This window comes from Syngnathus acus, chromosome 16 (assembly GCF_901709675.1).
Source record: "Syngnathus acus chromosome 16, fSynAcu1.2, whole genome shotgun sequence".
Taxonomy (NCBI): domain Eukaryota; kingdom Metazoa; phylum Chordata; class Actinopteri; order Syngnathiformes; family Syngnathidae; genus Syngnathus; species Syngnathus acus.
In genome coordinates, this window is record NC_051101.1 from 14,519,150 (window position 1) to 14,535,811 (window position 16,662).

The window sequence follows — 16,662 nt, forward strand, 5'->3', positions numbered from 1 at the left end:
AGCTCTAGTCCTCGGGGCCGCGTTCCAATATGTTTTCCAAGTTACCCTCGTTAACGCACCTGCGTGAAAAGATTTTTGGTCATTTTCACGGTCTGCAGGAGCTAAAACTTTTCACGCAGGTGCGCTTAACGAGGGAATCACACGGACACTCCATTAGGTACACCGCCATTTTCAAGTGTACCTAATAACAGGCCACTTTATTAGGGAAATATCATGGTCAAAGGTCACAGGTGTCAAGCTCTAGTTCTTGGGGCCGCGTTCCAATATGTTTTGCAAGTTACCCTCGTTAAGTGCACCTGCGTGAAAACTTTTAGCCACTTTCACGTTCTGCAGGAGCTAAAACGTTTCACGCAGGTGCGCTTAACGAGGGACTCACACGGACACTCCATTAGGTACACCGCCATTTTCAAGTGTACCTAATAACAGGCCACTTTATTAGGGAAATATCATGGTCAAAGGTCACAGGTGTCAAGCTCCAGTCCTCGGGGCCGCATTCCAACATGTTTTCCAAGATAATAAAGTGGCCTGTTATTAGGTACACTTGAAAATGGCGGTGTACCTAATGGAGTGTCCGTGTGATTCCCTCGTTAAGCGCACCTGCGTGAAAAGTTTTTGGTCATTTTCACGTTCTGCAGGAGCTAAAACTTTTCACGCAGGTGCGCTTAACGAGCGACTCACATGGACACTCCATTAGGTACACCGCCATTTTCAAGTGTACCTAATAACAGGCCACTTTATTAGGGAAATATCATGGTCAAAGGTCACAGGTGTCAAGCTCCAGTCCTCGGGGCCGCATTCCAACATGTTTTCCAAGATAATAAAGTGGCCTGTTATTAGGTACACTTGAAAATGGCGGTGTACCTAATGGAGTGTCCGTGTGATTCCCTCGTTAAGTGCACCTGCGTGAAAAGTTTTTGGTCATTTTCACGTTCTGCAGGAGCTAAAACTTTTCACGCAGGTGCGCTTAACGAGGGACTCACTCGGACACTCCATTAGGTACACCGCCATTTTCAAGTGTACCTAATAACAAGCCACTTTATTAGGGAAATATCATGGTCAAAGGACACAGGTGTCAAGCTGTAGTCCTCTGGGCCGCGTTCCAACATGTTTTCCAAGTTACCCTCGTTAAACACACCTGCGTGAAAATATTTTGGTCATTTTCACATTCTGCAGGAGCTAAAAAAGGATCAGTGTGTGTGGGGGGACGATTCGTTGAACGATTCGTTTGAACGAATCTTTGAGTGAAATGATTCTAAAGATTCAGTTCACTTAAAAGAACTGGAATGCACATCACTCGAGCGAGTGAGTGGCCGCCCGCCCACCCACTCCGCTTGGGTGGTGTCAAATCGACGAACATTCCCGAAACTCCACCCTACTTCGGTGACGAAGCATATCCTGAAACCGGATGCCTGTGCTTTTTGTGTTCCTTCTGCTTTGGCACTCAATGTTTCAATGAAGTTGTTGACTTCCGCCCGCGGTAACTTTTCATTGTCTTGAACTGTGGTGGCGGGTTGCGCAATAAGCTCGGCTCGGCACATGTTACCTCCCTAATTGTGTTCTTTCACAATAATACAAACGCTTGCGTAATGTAACGAGCTATGGTGCCAACCCCCTTTTGTTGCCAGTCTTGCACTTTTGCAGCCAAGAGACTGACTGGCTGGCTGCACGTTGCTTCACTGTGGATCACAATGCGAGCGGCACCTTGTGGACATTCGGGGTAGCGCTTTTGCTTGATTTAGCGCAGGAGTCGTCGACATGTTTGCTTCCAAAATGGACTCAATTTTCCGTTCATATTTTGGAGGTTATTGATAGTGCCGATAAATATCAAAATACGCAGCACGTGTCTGATCCCTTCTACAATAGTCCGAGAAAAGAATGTCCCATCGCTGATGTGGCAGACAAGGCACAATGAAAATGATGTTACTAATTTTCAAATATTTCATGGGCAATAATTGGGTCGATGCAGTTTAATAGTTGACAGTCTTTATTTACAGTAGAAAAATGTAATTTTACATGACTGACGTGAGAAAATAAAAAGGCGGGTCTTAAGGTCACGCTCGACCGCTTCCTTCATCAGGTCCCGTCTCGAAACACAAAAGACCACATCGTACAATTTGAACATCTCTCTCTCTATTCTTTTACTCATCCAGGCCTTCGTCCTCCTCGTCCGGCTGCTCCTTGACGTCCACCTCGCTGGTGTCTGAGAACTCGTGCAGCAGGACATACTCGCGACTGCTGAAGCCGAACTTGAGCACGTCCTTCTCCTTGAGCTCGTAGTAGCGCTGCGCCTCGATCCGCTGGTTGTTCAGGTAAGTGCCGTTGCCCGACGCCAAGTCGATGATGTACGGTCTCACCCGGCGGCCCGCGGTGCCGTCGGCCCGCGTGAACTCCGTCACTCTGAAAAAGAGGCTCTTGAGAGTCGTTCGACTGGAAGGGTTTGACTCCAGTCTAGTTGCGCTTGCTTACCTGTACTGGAAGACGGCGTGCTGCTTGGAGCAGGACGGGTGATCGATGGGAATGTCGGCGATTTTCCGCTGTCTCCCCAACAAATAGGCACTCTGTCTGTGAATGTACATGACGGGAAGCTGCTCGTCGTTCTTAAACGGGTAGAGCCGCCACCTCCGCTTGGGAATGCGCGCCTCGGGCGGCTCGTTGTACTTGATCACGACTCCCCGGAAGGTGTTGGTGTCTTCCGTGAGCGCCCCCGACAGGCCAAAGTTGGGCTTCTCCTTGTCGGCGGGGGGCTCCGTCGGGCTGTTGCTGGCGCTCTCCTGACGGCCAAAGTTCATTTCCTGGTTCTCCTCGCGCCTTTCACGATTTTCCCGCCGCTGCTCGTCGTGCTGGCGGCGCTCCGCTTGCTGCGAGGTGGCCGCATCCCGCTCCCGCCGTCTGTCGCCGTTCCGTTCTCTCTCGTGAGGTCGCTCCGATTCCCACTTGCTGCGCCTTTCCTCCGGCTGCTCGTTTCTTCTTCTCTGCTCATCTCCGCCCGAACGATGCTCGTCACGCTCCTGTGTTGCAATTGGTAATAGAAAGATGATTTGGGAAAATAAGTTTGAGATGAAACAGTCACTTGGTCAATTGTTTTGAAGAAAAAAAAAAAAGAAAAAAGAAAAGCCTCGTTTGGTAATGCGATTCATTTTGAGAAGAAAACGACTAATTCACCCGCTTTAACTTGACATCAGCACTGCGATGAGGACTTCTCCTCCGAGGAGATCTGCTACCTCGCCGGGGAGGGGGGCTCTTTCTCCTGCCTGCCGAGCGTTCGCTTGCCCTAACAGGCGACCTGGACCGAACATAAACATACAAAACAAATCTTGGAAAGCATAACATTTGGTTTGTTGCGCAACAAATGCTAACGGCTAGCCAAACAAGCTAAGCTACACTATCGACATGTTGTCATTTGAACCACGCGTTGTTTTATGGAAGAACAAAACACGATTTAAAACACAATGTCTTAATAACAAGAAGGAAGACCTGCTGGCTCTCCTCCTCGGTGGGCTTCTGTTGTCACTGGGCGAGCGGCGTGTTCTGTGCGGCCTCGCGGGGCTTAGCTTCTCTTGTTTCACCTTAACTTTCATTTCGGGCGAGTCCCTTCTCCTGTGTCGTTTTTCTTTGGCCATTTGCTTTTCAAGACTCCTCCCAAAAAGTTGTAGAGCACTTGAACTTAAGCGTACATGACCGTTTCCTAGAAATCAAACTAAGCGAAAAACAGTTGTGCTAGTGTACGTTATGGATTCTTTACTTCCGCTTCCGATGAGAAACAGCTGAATGTGCCCCGGCGAATAACTGCATGTAGAATGGTTCCGTTTTGCAGTCACACATTTTTCATTTTTAGAAATATCTCACTTAAACACGATACAAAAATGTCATTCTTTCGTAAAAACCTGCTCTTTAACTTATGATACAAATTAAACGTATGAATGGTAACATCTTACTTTTTCTACTCTTTTCGATCCTACCCGGATCGAAAGAAATGGACACCAGGAGACAGTTGCCATAACGACAAAAAAACGTCAACGCGAACTTTTTTTTTTTTTTACTTGAAACCAACGTGTAGCTGGAGCTTGTATTTTAATTGGAAAAAAAATCATCCTAACATATCATACAAGATGAGTGAGTTCACAGAGTCTCTTCTCAAATATGACACTCCCGTTTCAATAAGCAAAGGCACCGTTAGGAAATCAGTAAAAGTAAGTAGACACATTTATGATGTGAAATTGAGAAACTGCATGAATGACAAATAGCTGTCATAATCACAGATCAATTCTAATTATGAACAGACTATTCATTGTAGGTAACGTGTTTGTCCTGAGTGCTCGTCATTGTTTTACGCTTTAAGACTTGTTAGTGTGAGCTGTATTCTCAAATTGCGGTCCAGTCTTTTTTTTTTTTTTCTCCTTGAAAATATGACTTTATTCTCCTAACACTACAGCCCTTTTTCAGAAAACATTTAAAGGTTTATCTTCCTGCAGGGGCGTCCATTCAAAGTGAGCCCACATCAGCCTGCTGACACCCCTGTGCCCCCTCCCCCTCAAAGCAAATCAGGGTCACCTGAAAATGAGCAAGTCCTCAACGTCATCTTTCCCCCCAGGTGAGTGCGCCCCAGCCCGCAACGCCTTTTCCAGCACCCCAACAAACTGGCATTGTAACCTCCGTCTAGAGAGTGGGCGGAGGGCAACGCCATGTGGGCCCAACGAGTGTCCAGTACGCCAAGTACACGGGCCGACGTGGTCAAGCTGGAAGAGGCGCTCGACAGGAAGTTGCAGCAGAGGCGGGCCTTGGAAACGGGCATCTGCCCCATTCGCAGGGACTTGTACTCTCAGTGCTTCGGTAACTACGAATGGTGGCAATTTGACGACGCCGCAGGAATGAAGGCAGTCACTGCAGGACTTTTTTTTTCTTTATTTCGAGACGAGCTGATCCGGCAGGTGAGCATCAACTGTGTCGAGCGGGGTCTCCTGCTGCTGCGCGTCCGAGACGAGATCCAAACGACCGTGGCCGCTTACCAGACCCTGTACGAGAGCAGCGTGGTCTTCGGGATGAGGAAAGCTCTCCAGGCCGAGCAGGACAAGGAGGACATGCGAAAAAGAGTAAGCACCCCCCCACCAGTTTTATGCCTGGCTCGACAAAATGCAGTTCAAGCGCACATCCAGCAGGTGGCAGTATGAACGGAGGAAAAAAATGGAATACAGTATGGCGTTCTTAGCGCTTTGCATGCACATCATTCATCCACAAGCAAAAGCCATTCTCCTCACCTGTTGTCATAACGATTGAAGTCACAGACATCTAATCAAGACAAGTTTGATTTGGCATAAACACATCATAATGCGTCTCCATTGAAAATGATACAGAGCTGCATTGACACTTCCAGATGAACGATCTGGAGAAAGAAAAGGAGGAGCTGACCATGCGGCTGAATGCGCAGAACGCCCAATGCGTCGCCAACGAGAAAAGGGAAGAGGAAAAACGGGAAGCGCAAGAAAAGAAGCACGTGGAGCAGATTCAGTTTTGGAAGAAGACCAACCAGCAGCTCAAGGTAGAACACGGCGACTCGTCACGACTTCCCTTCTCCTAATATCTGTATTCCCGTTCAGGCCCAGCTGGAAGGAATTGTCACGCCAAAGAAGTAACTTCCGAACATCATTCAAAGTCTTTCCAAACCGACTTTATTGCTATCCTTTAGCGCTTAGCTCTCTTAGCTTTTCTGCCCTCCGACGTTGGCGCTTGGCTGTCGATCTTCTTGTCCTTGTTCCTGTTCTTGACGTTGTGCGTTTCGTAGTAGCGCGAGCCGACTTTCTTGGACCGCTGGGCGCGATCCATCGCTCTTCTCTGTACAAGTGGGAAAACACAGAGATTTGAAACGACCCGTTACCTTTTTCACTTTTGTGACAGACGTTTACAAAAGTGATTCAATGTGTGGAAACACGAATTGAAACAAGTCAAATGCATTTGATGTTCTTCTTGACCTCTTTGGACGAGAGTTTGGGTCGTCGGGCGGATGGGCCATCTTCCTCATCGGCGCTGTCAGCTTTCCTCTTTCTGTTTTTCTGAGCAGTGACTAAAATAAATGAAAACGAGAGTGTCAGTGAAAAACGATGTTGACAGCGAGGCTAGCGCAAGAATAACAATGTACGCTTGTTGAAGGGGAAAAAGATTCAGTTAACATGTATTGCACAAAAAAAAAAAAAAAACGCAATATTGATCAATGTTAAAAGATGTGATTCTTAGTTACCTTTCATCTGCGCTTGTTTGGTCTTGATGTTAGATAACAATTTGTCCGAATCAGCTTTTGGTATCCTGTTCAAAAAAGAAGTCCAAGTAGAAGGTGAGTTTAGTTTTCAACTGGATCAAAACAATGTGCCATCCTCCTCCTTCAGCATTTGGTTGAGCGCTCACACCGACCTGATGGCAGAGAAGCGTTTGGATTTGGCCCGGTCCAGAAACTGCTTGTATTTGGCGATCTTCTCGTCCAGCTCGCGGATCACCTGCTTGGAATTCTTCTTGACAAGGGGACTCTCTTGGGCGGCCGGCTCGCTGCCTCCCGCTTTCTCTTCTTCCTTTCCACCCTCCTCCTCTTCCTCACTGTCGTCCTCCTCCTCCTCGGCCTCCGAGCCGGAGATGTCCAGGTCGGGCATCTCCACGGGGACCAGGTCCTCCTCGTTGAATTCGGGCGCCACGTTGATCTTGCCGAAGTTCTGCCGCACGTTGGACAAAATCTTGTGAAGCTCCTCCTTCTTTCGCCGTTTCTGCCGCTCTTCGTCTTCAGCGCCGACGGGGGCGGGCGCGGCAGCGGCCTCCTCCGTCTGGACTTCTTGCGCGTCGGCTACTGCCAACGGGGGAGCTTCGACTTCCTTGTGAAACGGAGGAAAAAAAGGTCATGTGACATCCTGTAATATGCAGCAAATTGTTGATTTACCTCTTGGTCAAAGTCGGGGCCGGGAGGCTTCACAAAAAAAGGTATCCGCCCCCTCTGCCAATCATTTAACACCATCTTGGACACCGTGGGCAGATCTGGCTCTCCGCCCTGCACACGAGACGAGACAAAATGTCTAATAACTATCATATACTTCATAGAATTAAAAACGGGGGAATCCTAATGTACAAAAAAAAAAAAGACTAGCAAAAATATTTCCCTCTGAATAATCGATTAAAAAGTTAGACAAAAACGTGATCATTGTTTCCTCTGTTTCCTCATTGAGCTCTGACGTTACACGAGAGAGAGAGAGAGAGAGAGAGAGAGAGAGAGAGATTGTTTCCTCTCACGCAGACTTTTCCAACCGCCCGCTCATACTTTCAGAAGTTTGCCGGTGCGGAAGGCCAACTTCTCGAGGAAATCCTCTGCCGAGCTCCACGTGGGGATGCGGTACGTCTTCTGGATGTACTCCGGCTTGGCCCGCTCCAGCACTGCACCGATGTGCTCCTCGGGGTCCTTGATCTTCTCCACTTGGACCTTTCGTGAAGAGGGATAGGAGTGCAGCAGGTTTTAAGCCTCAAGTATTTTTGTTTTGTAACACACTCCAAGAAATAGGAAAGAAAAGTCCGACGTACCACTCCTTTAAGAACAATATCCGTTTCGCTGTCCTCTGAAGGGTAGACCACACCGGGACAATCAATGAGGAAGATGCGTCGCATCAAAGTGATATACTGCCACACCTGGGACCAAGCCCAACAAAAAAAAATATCTTCAGATCATTACACATTTAGATAGAAATGTGATAGATAGATAGAAAACACATTTGGATGCTTTGCTTTCATCATCTGCTCCACTGCTTAGTAGTAGATCTTTTTTTTTTTATGTGCCATTGAGAAAGTGTACCTTGGTTTCTCCAGCAATGGGCGCCACATTGCAGACTTTCTTGGAGCGCAGTGTGTTGATGACAGAGCTTTTGCCCACGTTGGGGTAACCGATGAAGCCCACGCTGATCTGTTTCTTATCTGTGTGGAGCTGCAAGGGAAGAAAGAAAAAAAGAAGTTACCTTTCAGTTGATAGGTTTTGTTTTCGAAAAGCTTTAGCGAGTCTACCTTGCCAAACTGCCTGAGGAGCTGAATGAGGGAGCCTTTACCAAACGAGTTGGTGAGACTGGCGTGGAAAGCCAGGGTGGGGTACTCCTGGGACAATAGCGCCACCCAGCGTTTCTGGTTGAACACAGAGCCAGCCCGTGTTTCAGTCAAGCTGCTCAAGAGTCAAGAGATGCCGGCCGGCCAAGCTGGAGGAAGGGAAGTCTTACGGTGACCCAAGTAGGGATGAGGTCGCACTTGTTAAGCACAAAGATCAAGTGCTTCCACGACTTCTCCTTCTTGATGTAAGCCTCGATACTCTGCGAGCGGGTGCCCATCGGGTCGCGGGCGTCCAGCACTTGGATGACGACGTCGGACGAGTCGATCACCTGGAGTGGGCAAAAAGCACCCGTTTGTTGACTTTCCCAATTGAGCGCACAGGATCCATGTTAGCGTGCAACCATACCTTGTAAAGTTCTCCCCAAATCCTCTTGGACTGACCCTTTTTGAAAATCTCTTCGCGGACCGCGTCCCTGTTGCAAACCAAATATATATATGTATATTTCGATTTCTTTGTGTGTCTTGGCATGTGAAGAAATTGACAATAAAGCAGACTTTGACTTTGAAATTCGTATTTTGTAGCTCCGCAAGATGCTGCGCTAAAGTAATTCTGCGTCACCGGGCCTTACCGGACCCCCGTGTCCTCCGTCACCAAGTCTTTGTCCTTTTCGGCACTGTAGCTCAAGGACGAAGCTTCGGCTCGCTCCAACAGGTCCTTGACGTCGGTCACCACAAGACTGGGCCGCTTCCGCTGTGCCTTGGGTCCAAACGTGGTCTGAAAAGCCTCCGTGTCTAAAATGTGCACTTTGGAGTTCTGCCAAAAGAAGCAGGAGAGGTTGTTGTCATGTTGGGGCATGACTACAAAAATGGATCTCTTGTGTTTGAAGTTGCGTCGTAGGACATGAGCCTGATTTTTCACTCACGTGCGCTTTGACTCGGTCGTGCAGCAGCGTCATAGGCACTTTGCTCGGTCTCATCACAACGCGGTACGGATCCTTCTTCACAGCACCCATCTCTTCTTGGAACTTCTGCAGGGATGATTGCTTGATCACCCGGGTGTTTGCTGCATGACAAAAAGTTGCAAATGAACCCCTGTGTTACTTGCGCGGCAATTTGACCTGTCCTACATGTGTCCGAAACAAATACAGGTTGAAATGTTGCTTTGGTGTTTACATTTTAAACAGATGACACAACAGGTCTTCAACATACACTCGCATAACAATAGCAAATCTGCCATTGAACTCACTAAACCACTTGATGTTGGGTTCAACTCGAGCCACTGTCCCGGGAGTCACAGTAGACTGGTATTGTAAGGGCTTGACGACTTTTCCTCTGTTGTTACTGGTTTAAAAAAAACAAAAACAAAACAACGGATTCAGGTCAGGCACACGTGTCACAACATTGCAGCAGTTTCTATGCAATTAAACACACACAAAAAAAACAAATCAATTACCATCTCTGTTTTTGTCGGTACATATTCAGACGTCTGATGGTAGCGCGATCCCTCATGGTGCTGCCCCCACCCGTGACCCGATCTGGGGGGGAACAACACAATTACATTGACAAATATTTCATGTGATTTATTGTGATGATGGGCTACACTCCAACACAAGTCTGTCTTCTTTGCATGCTATTTTCTATTTCCAGTATCCACTATTGCTGCTGTAATGATGCAAGTTTCTCGTACTGATCTTGAGCTTACACTAAATGTCAGTCGGCTGACTGTAAACAAACCGTGTGGCTAACGAAGTTAGCTTACTTACCAGGGTTGCTGCTGGACGTCGAACGATTTATCGAGCTTTTTCCCTTGAATTGAGGTTTCACCATCTTGACCGTTCAACCGGCGAAGCCGTCTCAGATATATATTTAAAAAAACGGCTCCAAATAAATGTGCCAAAAGGTGAAGTTCGTTGTTATTTCTTTTTTCGTTCGACGACGCGCAGCACACGTGTCGACAATCGTGTTGGCTCGTGAGTGAACGATTCGTTCAAAAGAAGGAATCTTTTCAGTGAATGTGAGTGACTGAACGGATGTGTGAGTGAACGAGGGAGCCCACTTTTTTTTCCTGCTCGTTTTCTCCAAGCTACCGGCAACGGCGGGGAGATGATGCTTCTATATATATATATATATATAATGTACTTTTATTATTTTTATTTGAATCAACTTTTATTTTCAAACTTGTCTGTTGTTTGAGTGTTTTGTTTTTATTTTTGCGCATGAAAACAGAAAGATCGGACATTTGGTTAATTGGTTTATATGACAATATGCGTATGTGTTTTACGTTATGTGTAATATGTGTTGGTGTCCCCCGAAATAACAAATGTAGGCAGATTGTGTAACCAAGTCACCCAATGGCCCAATGTCTTTGTTTGAGTGTCTTTTTATTTCTTTCCGTATTCCGTGAACGATTCTTTTGAACGAATATTTTGAGTGAACTGATTCTAAAGAGTCAGTTCACTTCAAATGCACATCACTACAGTGAGCTGGGGTGCCTACGGTAAACGAGAAAGCTCAATTCAAATAGAAGAATAGTTTTTGCTTTGCAAGGTTCCTTGTTTCGACTTGTCACTGACGCAGCAGATCTTTCTTTTTATTGTTGTCATTTTGTGGTCACACACACACACACGTTCACACACAAGCATTCACACCGTCATACGCGGGAATCGAAATCACGGTGTCGACAGGCAAGTGTACCCCTCCACTGCAGGGGTGTCAAAGTCCTTTTTTTGGCGGGCCGCATTGTAGTCATAGCTTCTTTCGGAGGGCCATTATGACTGTCAACCCAAATCAATGTATGAGCACCTCATATTATATCCAGTCAAAGCTGCAAAACAAACGGACAAATAACTGGTTTTCAAATCAGACGAGTAAAAACTGGTGAAATCTTTGAAAAAAAAAGATATGATTAAAAGTGAAGACAATTTGCAATTCTAGTCATGACACGTGAATTTGATGCACAATTTGTCTTGGCGGGCCACCTAAAATGATGCGGCGGGCCGTATCTGGCCCCCGGCCGGGCCTTGAGTTTGACACCAGTGCCCTACCCCATCAGCCACTCACTCCCCTGACGCAGCAGCAAGAGAGTTTCAAACTGTCATATTTTTCTCCTTTCAACAATCTCATTACGATAGCATCGGAGTGCTCTCAGTTCCCCGCCGCCCCTGAAGGCAGCACTTTTGAGAAAATGTGTCTCCCCTGAGTAGAAAACAAAAAGTAGTTCCAAGAGACCGTTTTAATAAGAAAAGTTTTTACAAGTCACCTTGCACACCTCGATTGCGTCATATCGAGTACATCTAAAACATCGAGGGTAACAAAAATAGGTATTTGTGAATAAAAGCAAGAGAGCTGAAGTGTAAGATAAGTGTTTAAAACAAAACATAAGGCCACAGTGTCAGCATGAGAACAACTTTTAGTATTGCGTTGACACATCCTGAAAACTTCTGCTATTGCACAAAGAGGGTAAAAATAGAAGTTGTGAGGGGAAGAACTGCTACAAGGAGACGGACGACAGCTGAACAAACGCATACCGACCGAGCGAGGTATGTTCCAAAAACCTTATCTTTCGGTGTTAGCAAGCTTCAACTTCTTTTCTTTAGGTGATAGTCTGTCTTCAACATTGTAGCAGGCACGGACAATTATGTAGGATTGGAACCTTTTTCTTTCTTTCTTGCTTTCTTGCTTGCTTTCTTGCTTTCTTTCTTGCTTTCTTGCTTTTTATTGTTTGAACCTTTAGTAGTCCTTTTCAAAAGTGAAGTTGAGCAATACATTTCAACCAAATCAATTCATATGTATTGTAGCTTTTCATTTGAAATCGAACGACTTCATTCCAAAATTTCTCATCAATGTCAAATCATCAAACAAAAATGACCAAATGTATGTGTGTGAGCGAGCGAGAGAGAGAGAGAGAGAGAGAGCAGTGTATGTCCGTTCATATGTGCAACCTTTGTCAGGAAAATAGCAGAACTTCAAGTTGGCGCAACAGTCTGGCTTTAGGATGTTCTTTCTCACCTGGGCTGCTTTGTTCTTCCATGTGAGCGACTACACAGCAGGTATGAAAACAATCACCGATACGTTCATAAATACATGGCAAAAAGTCCAATCTCACCATTGTGAGCGAGTGACGTGCGCTTGCGACAGCGAAGCCGAGCGAGCAGTGACGACGCAACTCTTTGAAAGCTTTTTTCCTTCTACGCTTTGTGCCAGAGTCTTGATGTCAAAGTTGTCCATCAGTCAACTTTTCAAAAAGCCATTTTCACCTACGTATCTCCATGAGTCTTCATGTCGACAGTGACTGAAGTCAAATTTGCTCCAACTGGGATGTTCATGAAATCATAACAGAACGAATGCAAATCCCTTTCCCCCTGTATTTGAAAGGGTTTCGTTTTTGCTACAGCTATTTCGTATTTCGACAGCATAAGATGGTTTGGTGTTTTCAAATGTTTTTGCTGGTTTCATTTCGAAGCAGTCGCCTCACACAGCGACGACTTCTGCGAGAAGGGCTTTTGCATCAGCCTCAGCAAAAGCCAAATTGTGTCCGAGGTGGGACTCTGCGTGGTCATCCCGTGCTCCTTCTCCTCCGCCTCCGACTTCACGCCTCACAGCTTGGTGTGGTTCAAGTGCCCCCAAAGCAAAAGCAGATGCAGCGACACGGAGATCATCTTCCACTCCAAGAACAGCGGCAAAATCCAAGAGCACTTCCGGGGTCGAGTTGGAATGTTGGAGCCCGACGTGCGTCGCAGGAACTGCAGCATCGTGATCAACGACCTCACATTCTCCGACTCCGGATCCTATCAGCTGAGAGTCAACGGCTTTGTGTCGTCCAACCCGGACGGATTTACCTTCAGGCGACGAGTGTCGGTCACCGTAACACGTAAGTGTCAAGGTGACCTCCCATATAAGGAGGAAACCATCTGATCCAAATGAGATCACTTCCTTGTTTTCATTTTGCAATGAAATTCAATCCGCTTCAATTGGATCAGGTCTCAGGAAACCCACTGTGCTGCTCCCCAAGATGACTGCCGGTCAAGCAGCGACGCTCACCTGCGTGGCCCCGGGCCTCTGCTCCGCCGCCTTCATCCCCACCATCAATTGGGCGTGGAGTGGAGCCACGGACAACGACACTCGCCCCGACCCGGATTTGGGGATGTCTGCTCAGAGATACTATTCAACTTTGACCTTTAACGCCACCGCCGAACACCACGGCCGCGGCGTCACTTGCGCAGTCTCCTTCTGGAGAGTCAACGTGACCACGGAGATGACGGTGACGCTGAATGTTAGCTGTGAGTAGCGCACGTTGACAACTTGCAGGACTTGTTTCTGCAATTGAATCCAATGGATGGGATCATTGAGCTGTCATTTTGCTGCATGGTCTTGAAATAGACAGCCCCTTTCACTCCTTGGCAGCGACCAGTAGAGTCAGCCGTTCCTACCTTAACGAAAGGGGCTGCTTTCCAAAGAGAAACAGGAAGTAAACACCATGGTGACACGGACAGCAACAAATTCTTAATCATGCAATCCAAAAACAATCCAATCCAATCCATGCCACGGTTGACCTTTGTTTTCCTCCCAGATGCCAAGCTTCCATCCATTTTGGGGCAGACGACATTGAAGAGAGGTGACACCCTGAGTCTTTTGTGCAACGCTGACAGTTTCCCGCCCTCTTCCATCACGTGGAACTATTCCAACGTGACAAATGCGCCGCTCGGATCACAGCTGAAGCCAAGCTTAGCTAGCGCCGCTCTCGTTATCCCCAACGTAACGGCGGCCCACTCCGGACGCTACGAGTGCGTCGCGACAAACCGTACGGTGCACGTGGATGTGACGGTGACATGTGAGTAGAGTGAAATTCAATTGGATTGAATTGCTTTATTGTCACTCTTAACGCAGTGTGAAAATCAGTTTGGCAGGTCATGCGCATACATAGTCGATATAAAATACAGATCAAATGTGATACAAATAATAAACAAGAATCAAGTCCCTAGGTTTGAGCCGCTCCGAGATGTTACCGTGTTCAGTCGGTCTTGAGAGATCTGTCAAAATGCGTCCGCTCTGGGAGACAGACAGACAGACAGACAGACGGCTTGGAAAAGGGCTGGCGGCCAAAGAGTGAAAAGCTAGCTCAAGCTAGCTAGCAAATTGTTTGACAGTTGCTGCAATTTGGAGGAGATAGTGTACTCCAGGTTGATTTTGGATGAAGTGATGTTATTTATGTCGGAATTCTTAATATAGCCAGTTGTCAACATCTTTACAGGGGATTTGAGCGACTTGCATTTTTGGGGGTTTTGTCACTGTAGTTTCATGCTAATTGTGTACTTGTGCAGGGTTCGCAGGGATCGTCAACGGGTCTGGTTGTTGGCTCCGGGGTCAGCTGTTGACCTGCGTGTGCATCAGCGGCGGGGTCCCGCCACCCACCATCGCATGGCCGTCGCTGGCCAACAGGACGGTCTGCGGCGCCGTTACTGCCGTTTCCGACGACAGCGTCAACAGCAGCGTCACGCTAATCGGCGACCATCTCAACATCTCTGCCGTGGAGTGTGTGAGCGTGCATAAAGATGGCGAGGACAGGAAAATACTCAAGCTTCAAATAACATTGGAACAAGAAGGTAAGAATGGCTTTTAAGTTGAATGTGTCATTGGTTTCTTTGGAAAAATCCACTCCTTTTCAGATGTTATCGTAATCCACCCATTTTCATTCAGACCAAGGGATGAAAACGTTGGTATCCATGCTTCGTCCGGACGTCTTTGTTGCATTTTTCAGCGGTGCGCTTGTGTCTGCTTTGTTGTGCTGGCTGGCCAGGACCTGCTGCAGGTACACAATCTTCTTTTTTTTTTTGAGTTGGACACATCTTCACATTTGTGTCCATGTCTCCTTCCAGTAAAGCAAAGAAAAGCCCCGGCGGGCGTTTGGATCTGGAGCCGTTGGCCTCGCAAGTACGCGATTCATTGAACAGCTAAGACTCACAGTTTGGTTTTACTGTCGAAATGAATGGCAATCGAATTTGCTTTGCTATCTTCCAAAAAAGCAGCATCAAAAGTGAAAATTGATGATATCAGATAGCTCATTAGCCAGCAGCTAACGCTAGCAGATGATATCGCTCGGGGGTTTGGTTTCCAGAGTAAAACCATTCCTAACCGTCATCGGTGTCAAACTAGATCTAGCGACAGTGTCTAGAAAGAATTCCAATCAGCGGTTGCCTCGAAATACTTTCAAAGGCTCTTTTAATTGAGTAGCTCACACTAGTTCCTAGTTCTCTGAATACTTGAGAACGCAATTCTTTAGAAGAGGGTGATGACATTTCAGGTGGACGTTCTCTCTCGTCAGCAATACAACCTCAAAAATGTTGGATGCGAGGAGGACAGCAAAGCGGATGTGGCCTACGCCAGCATCAACTTTTCCGCAATGAGGAGAAACGACACCAGGAAAGTGACAACCAATCACCAGGGCACTGAGTATGCCATGATCAAAACCAAGGAGGATGCTGACCAATTACTCGAGCGTAATGACGATAACGAAGAGGAGGGAATCATGGTGGAGGATGGAACACAATGCATCAGTGACAAGCAAGAGAGGGATGAGAACGAGGAGGCCTTGTACTCAAACGTGGGATGATGTCATGAACGGTCGGTCGGTCGGTCAATCTCCGCTGTGCCAAAGCAACAAAACAAAAAGTCACAGGGAAAATGTTCATTGAAGTGTATTGAAGACGACAATCGTGACAATGCACAATTTATCTACATGTGTTTCTAAACACTTTTTAGTTTTCATTTGATAGCCGTGTGATACTTGTATGACAATATTGAAAAAAAGAAAAATATCATGAAATGATTACAGACAATAGTATTTCAAGAGAAGTGGTACAGATAATGGATGGATTTTTTGGATGAAGTTATATCAGTAGATGTGCTTTTCAAAAGTAAATGCATCCAAATATAAAATGATGGATTATTATATATTAAAATGTATGAATTCAATAGTATATGTATATATATTTGAAATCTGTCCTATAACATGAATATGTGTGGGTTAAATGTGTAAATAATATTCAAACAATGCGGTTGAAGAAAACTGGATGGAAAATCGTCAGTATATTTCTTTTCATTTTTTATCTTTTGATTTTGTTTTATGAAAATAATAATGTTTTAACGTTTAATACAGGTTTTATTTTTGAGTTGCCAAATGTTTCTCATGGATCTAATGAGATTATGCAGGTCAATTTGATGGCGTGTCCCCTGTGCTGCTCATTTACAGCTCGACTTTATGTTCAAATTGCATTCAATTCCTGCAACACTACCTTGCACTCGTACATACTTCCATTTAGACATGACAGTGAGTGAGTGAGTGAGTGAGTGAGTGAGTGAGTGAGTGAGTGAGTGAGTGAGTGAGTGTGATTAAACTTTATTGGATTACAAGAATGATGTTTCCTGTTAGGGCTGTGTAGGTGAGCGTCCAACATTTACAGGTAAACATTGTATTAAAATGACGCTTCCTACTGTGATAACTGTGCATACGTGTGTTTTTCCATTTCTTCCCTCCTAACATGATCTCACATGCATGTACTGTGTGTTCTTAAACAGATTAAGCTTCTTTGGATTACGAGGTTCTGC

The 16,662-nt window shown here is 46.2% G+C and overlaps 4 protein-coding genes across 7 annotated transcripts; 2 read left to right on the forward strand and 2 right to left on the reverse strand.

Moving 5' to 3' along the window:
* Nucleotides 1-1,961: 1,961 nt before the first annotated feature.
* Nucleotides 1,962-3,754, reverse strand: LOC119135403 (smad nuclear interacting protein 1-like). Its single transcript, XM_037272950.1, has 4 exons — nt 3,475-3,754; nt 3,163-3,283; nt 2,467-3,008; nt 1,962-2,397 (listed from the first exon to the last, which is right to left on the reverse strand). The coding sequence occupies exons 1-4, from the start codon at nt 3,618-3,620 to the stop codon at nt 2,139-2,141; spliced, it is 1,068 nt and encodes a 355-aa protein (XP_037128845.1). The 5' UTR covers nt 3,621-3,754; the 3' UTR covers nt 1,962-2,138.
* Nucleotides 3,755-3,774: 20 nt separating this feature from the next.
* On the forward strand, nt 3,775-6,175 carry LOC119135405 (axonemal dynein light intermediate polypeptide 1-like). Of its 4 annotated transcripts, XM_037272955.1 has the most exons (6): nt 3,877-4,190; nt 4,473-4,591; nt 4,661-4,830; nt 4,912-5,090; nt 5,372-5,536; nt 5,595-6,175. In XM_037272955.1, exons 1-6 carry the CDS (start codon nt 3,921-3,923, stop codon nt 5,628-5,630), a joined length of 939 nt encoding a protein of 312 aa, XP_037128850.1. In that variant the 5' UTR covers nt 3,877-3,920; the 3' UTR covers nt 5,631-6,175. The 4 variants fall into 4 exon arrangements, with proteins under 4 accessions (XP_037128848.1, XP_037128847.1, XP_037128849.1 ...); XM_037272953.1 differs by having other exon boundaries at nt 3,775-4,190; nt 4,661-5,090; XM_037272954.1 differs by having other exon boundaries at nt 3,806-4,190; nt 5,372-6,175.
* Nucleotides 5,651-10,060, reverse strand: LOC119135394 (nucleolar GTP-binding protein 2-like). The gene is made up of 16 exons (XM_037272931.1): nt 9,822-10,060; nt 9,512-9,593; nt 9,305-9,399; nt 8,982-9,121; nt 8,688-8,872; nt 8,465-8,531; nt 8,229-8,387; nt 8,023-8,136; nt 7,817-7,945; nt 7,549-7,653; nt 7,292-7,450; nt 6,917-7,024; nt 6,403-6,851; nt 6,233-6,297; nt 5,967-6,058; nt 5,651-5,829 (listed from the first exon to the last, which is right to left on the reverse strand). The coding sequence occupies exons 1-16, from the start codon at nt 9,883-9,885 to the stop codon at nt 5,680-5,682; spliced, it is 2,163 nt and encodes a 720-aa protein (XP_037128826.1). The 5' UTR covers nt 9,886-10,060; the 3' UTR covers nt 5,651-5,679.
* A 1,447-nt stretch (nt 10,061-11,507) lies between these two features.
* On the forward strand, nt 11,508-16,324 carry LOC119135396 (sialic acid-binding Ig-like lectin 16). Its single transcript, XM_037272934.1, has 9 exons — nt 11,508-11,597; nt 12,009-12,107; nt 12,521-12,928; nt 13,038-13,337; nt 13,628-13,888; nt 14,379-14,660; nt 14,755-14,866; nt 14,934-14,988; nt 15,380-16,324. The coding sequence occupies exons 2-9, from the start codon at nt 12,053-12,055 to the stop codon at nt 15,665-15,667; spliced, it is 1,761 nt and encodes a 586-aa protein (XP_037128829.1). The 5' UTR covers nt 11,508-11,597; nt 12,009-12,052; the 3' UTR covers nt 15,668-16,324.
* Nucleotides 16,325-16,662: the final 338 nt, after the last annotated feature.

What these genes read in the sequence shown, in the direction of transcription:
- LOC119135394 (XM_037272931.1), bottom strand. Translation starts at nt 9,885, where the DNA reads ATGGTGAAACCTCAATTCAAGGGAAAAAGCTCGATAAATCGTTCGACG. An exon ending in GCACCGGCAAACTTCTGAAA is followed by an intron (nt 7,025 to 7,291) that starts GTATGAGCGGGC and finishes TCTCGTGTGCAG; the next exon opens with GGCGGAGAGCCAGATCTGCC. An exon ending in GCCCCGACTTTGACCAAGAG is followed by an intron (nt 6,852 to 6,916) that starts GTAAATCAACAA and finishes CCGTTTCACAAG; the next exon opens with GAAGTCGAAGCTCCCCCGTT.
- LOC119135405 (XM_037272952.1), top strand. Translation starts at nt 3,921, where the DNA reads ATGGTAACATCTTACTTTTTCTACTCTTTTCGATCCTACCCGGATCGA. An exon ending in CCGTTAGGAAATCAGTAAAA is followed by an intron (nt 4,191 to 4,472) that starts GTAAGTAGACAC and finishes ATCTTCCTGCAG; the next exon opens with GGGCGTCCATTCAAAGTGAG. An exon ending in AACGTCATCTTTCCCCCCAG is followed by an intron (nt 4,592 to 4,660) that starts GTGAGTGCGCCC and finishes ACCTCCGTCTAG; the next exon opens with AGAGTGGGCGGAGGGCAACG.
- LOC119135403 (XM_037272950.1), bottom strand. Translation starts at nt 3,620, where the DNA reads ATGGCCAAAGAAAAACGACACAGGAGAAGGGACTCGCCCGAAATGAAA. An exon ending in CCGAGGAGGAGAGCCAGCAG is followed by an intron (nt 3,284 to 3,474) that starts GTCTTCCTTCTT and finishes TGTTCGGTCCAG; the next exon opens with GTCGCCTGTTAGGGCAAGCG. An exon ending in CTGATGTCAAGTTAAAGCGG is followed by an intron (nt 3,009 to 3,162) that starts GTGAATTAGTCG and finishes ATTGCAACACAG; the next exon opens with GAGCGTGACGAGCATCGTTC.
- LOC119135396 (XM_037272934.1), top strand. Translation starts at nt 12,053, where the DNA reads ATGTTCTTTCTCACCTGGGCTGCTTTGTTCTTCCATGTGAGCGACTAC. An exon ending in AATAACATTGGAACAAGAAG is followed by an intron (nt 14,661 to 14,754) that starts GTAAGAATGGCT and finishes ATTTTCATTCAG; the next exon opens with ACCAAGGGATGAAAACGTTG. An exon ending in CTGGCCAGGACCTGCTGCAG is followed by an intron (nt 14,867 to 14,933) that starts GTACACAATCTT and finishes GTCTCCTTCCAG; the next exon opens with TAAAGCAAAGAAAAGCCCCG.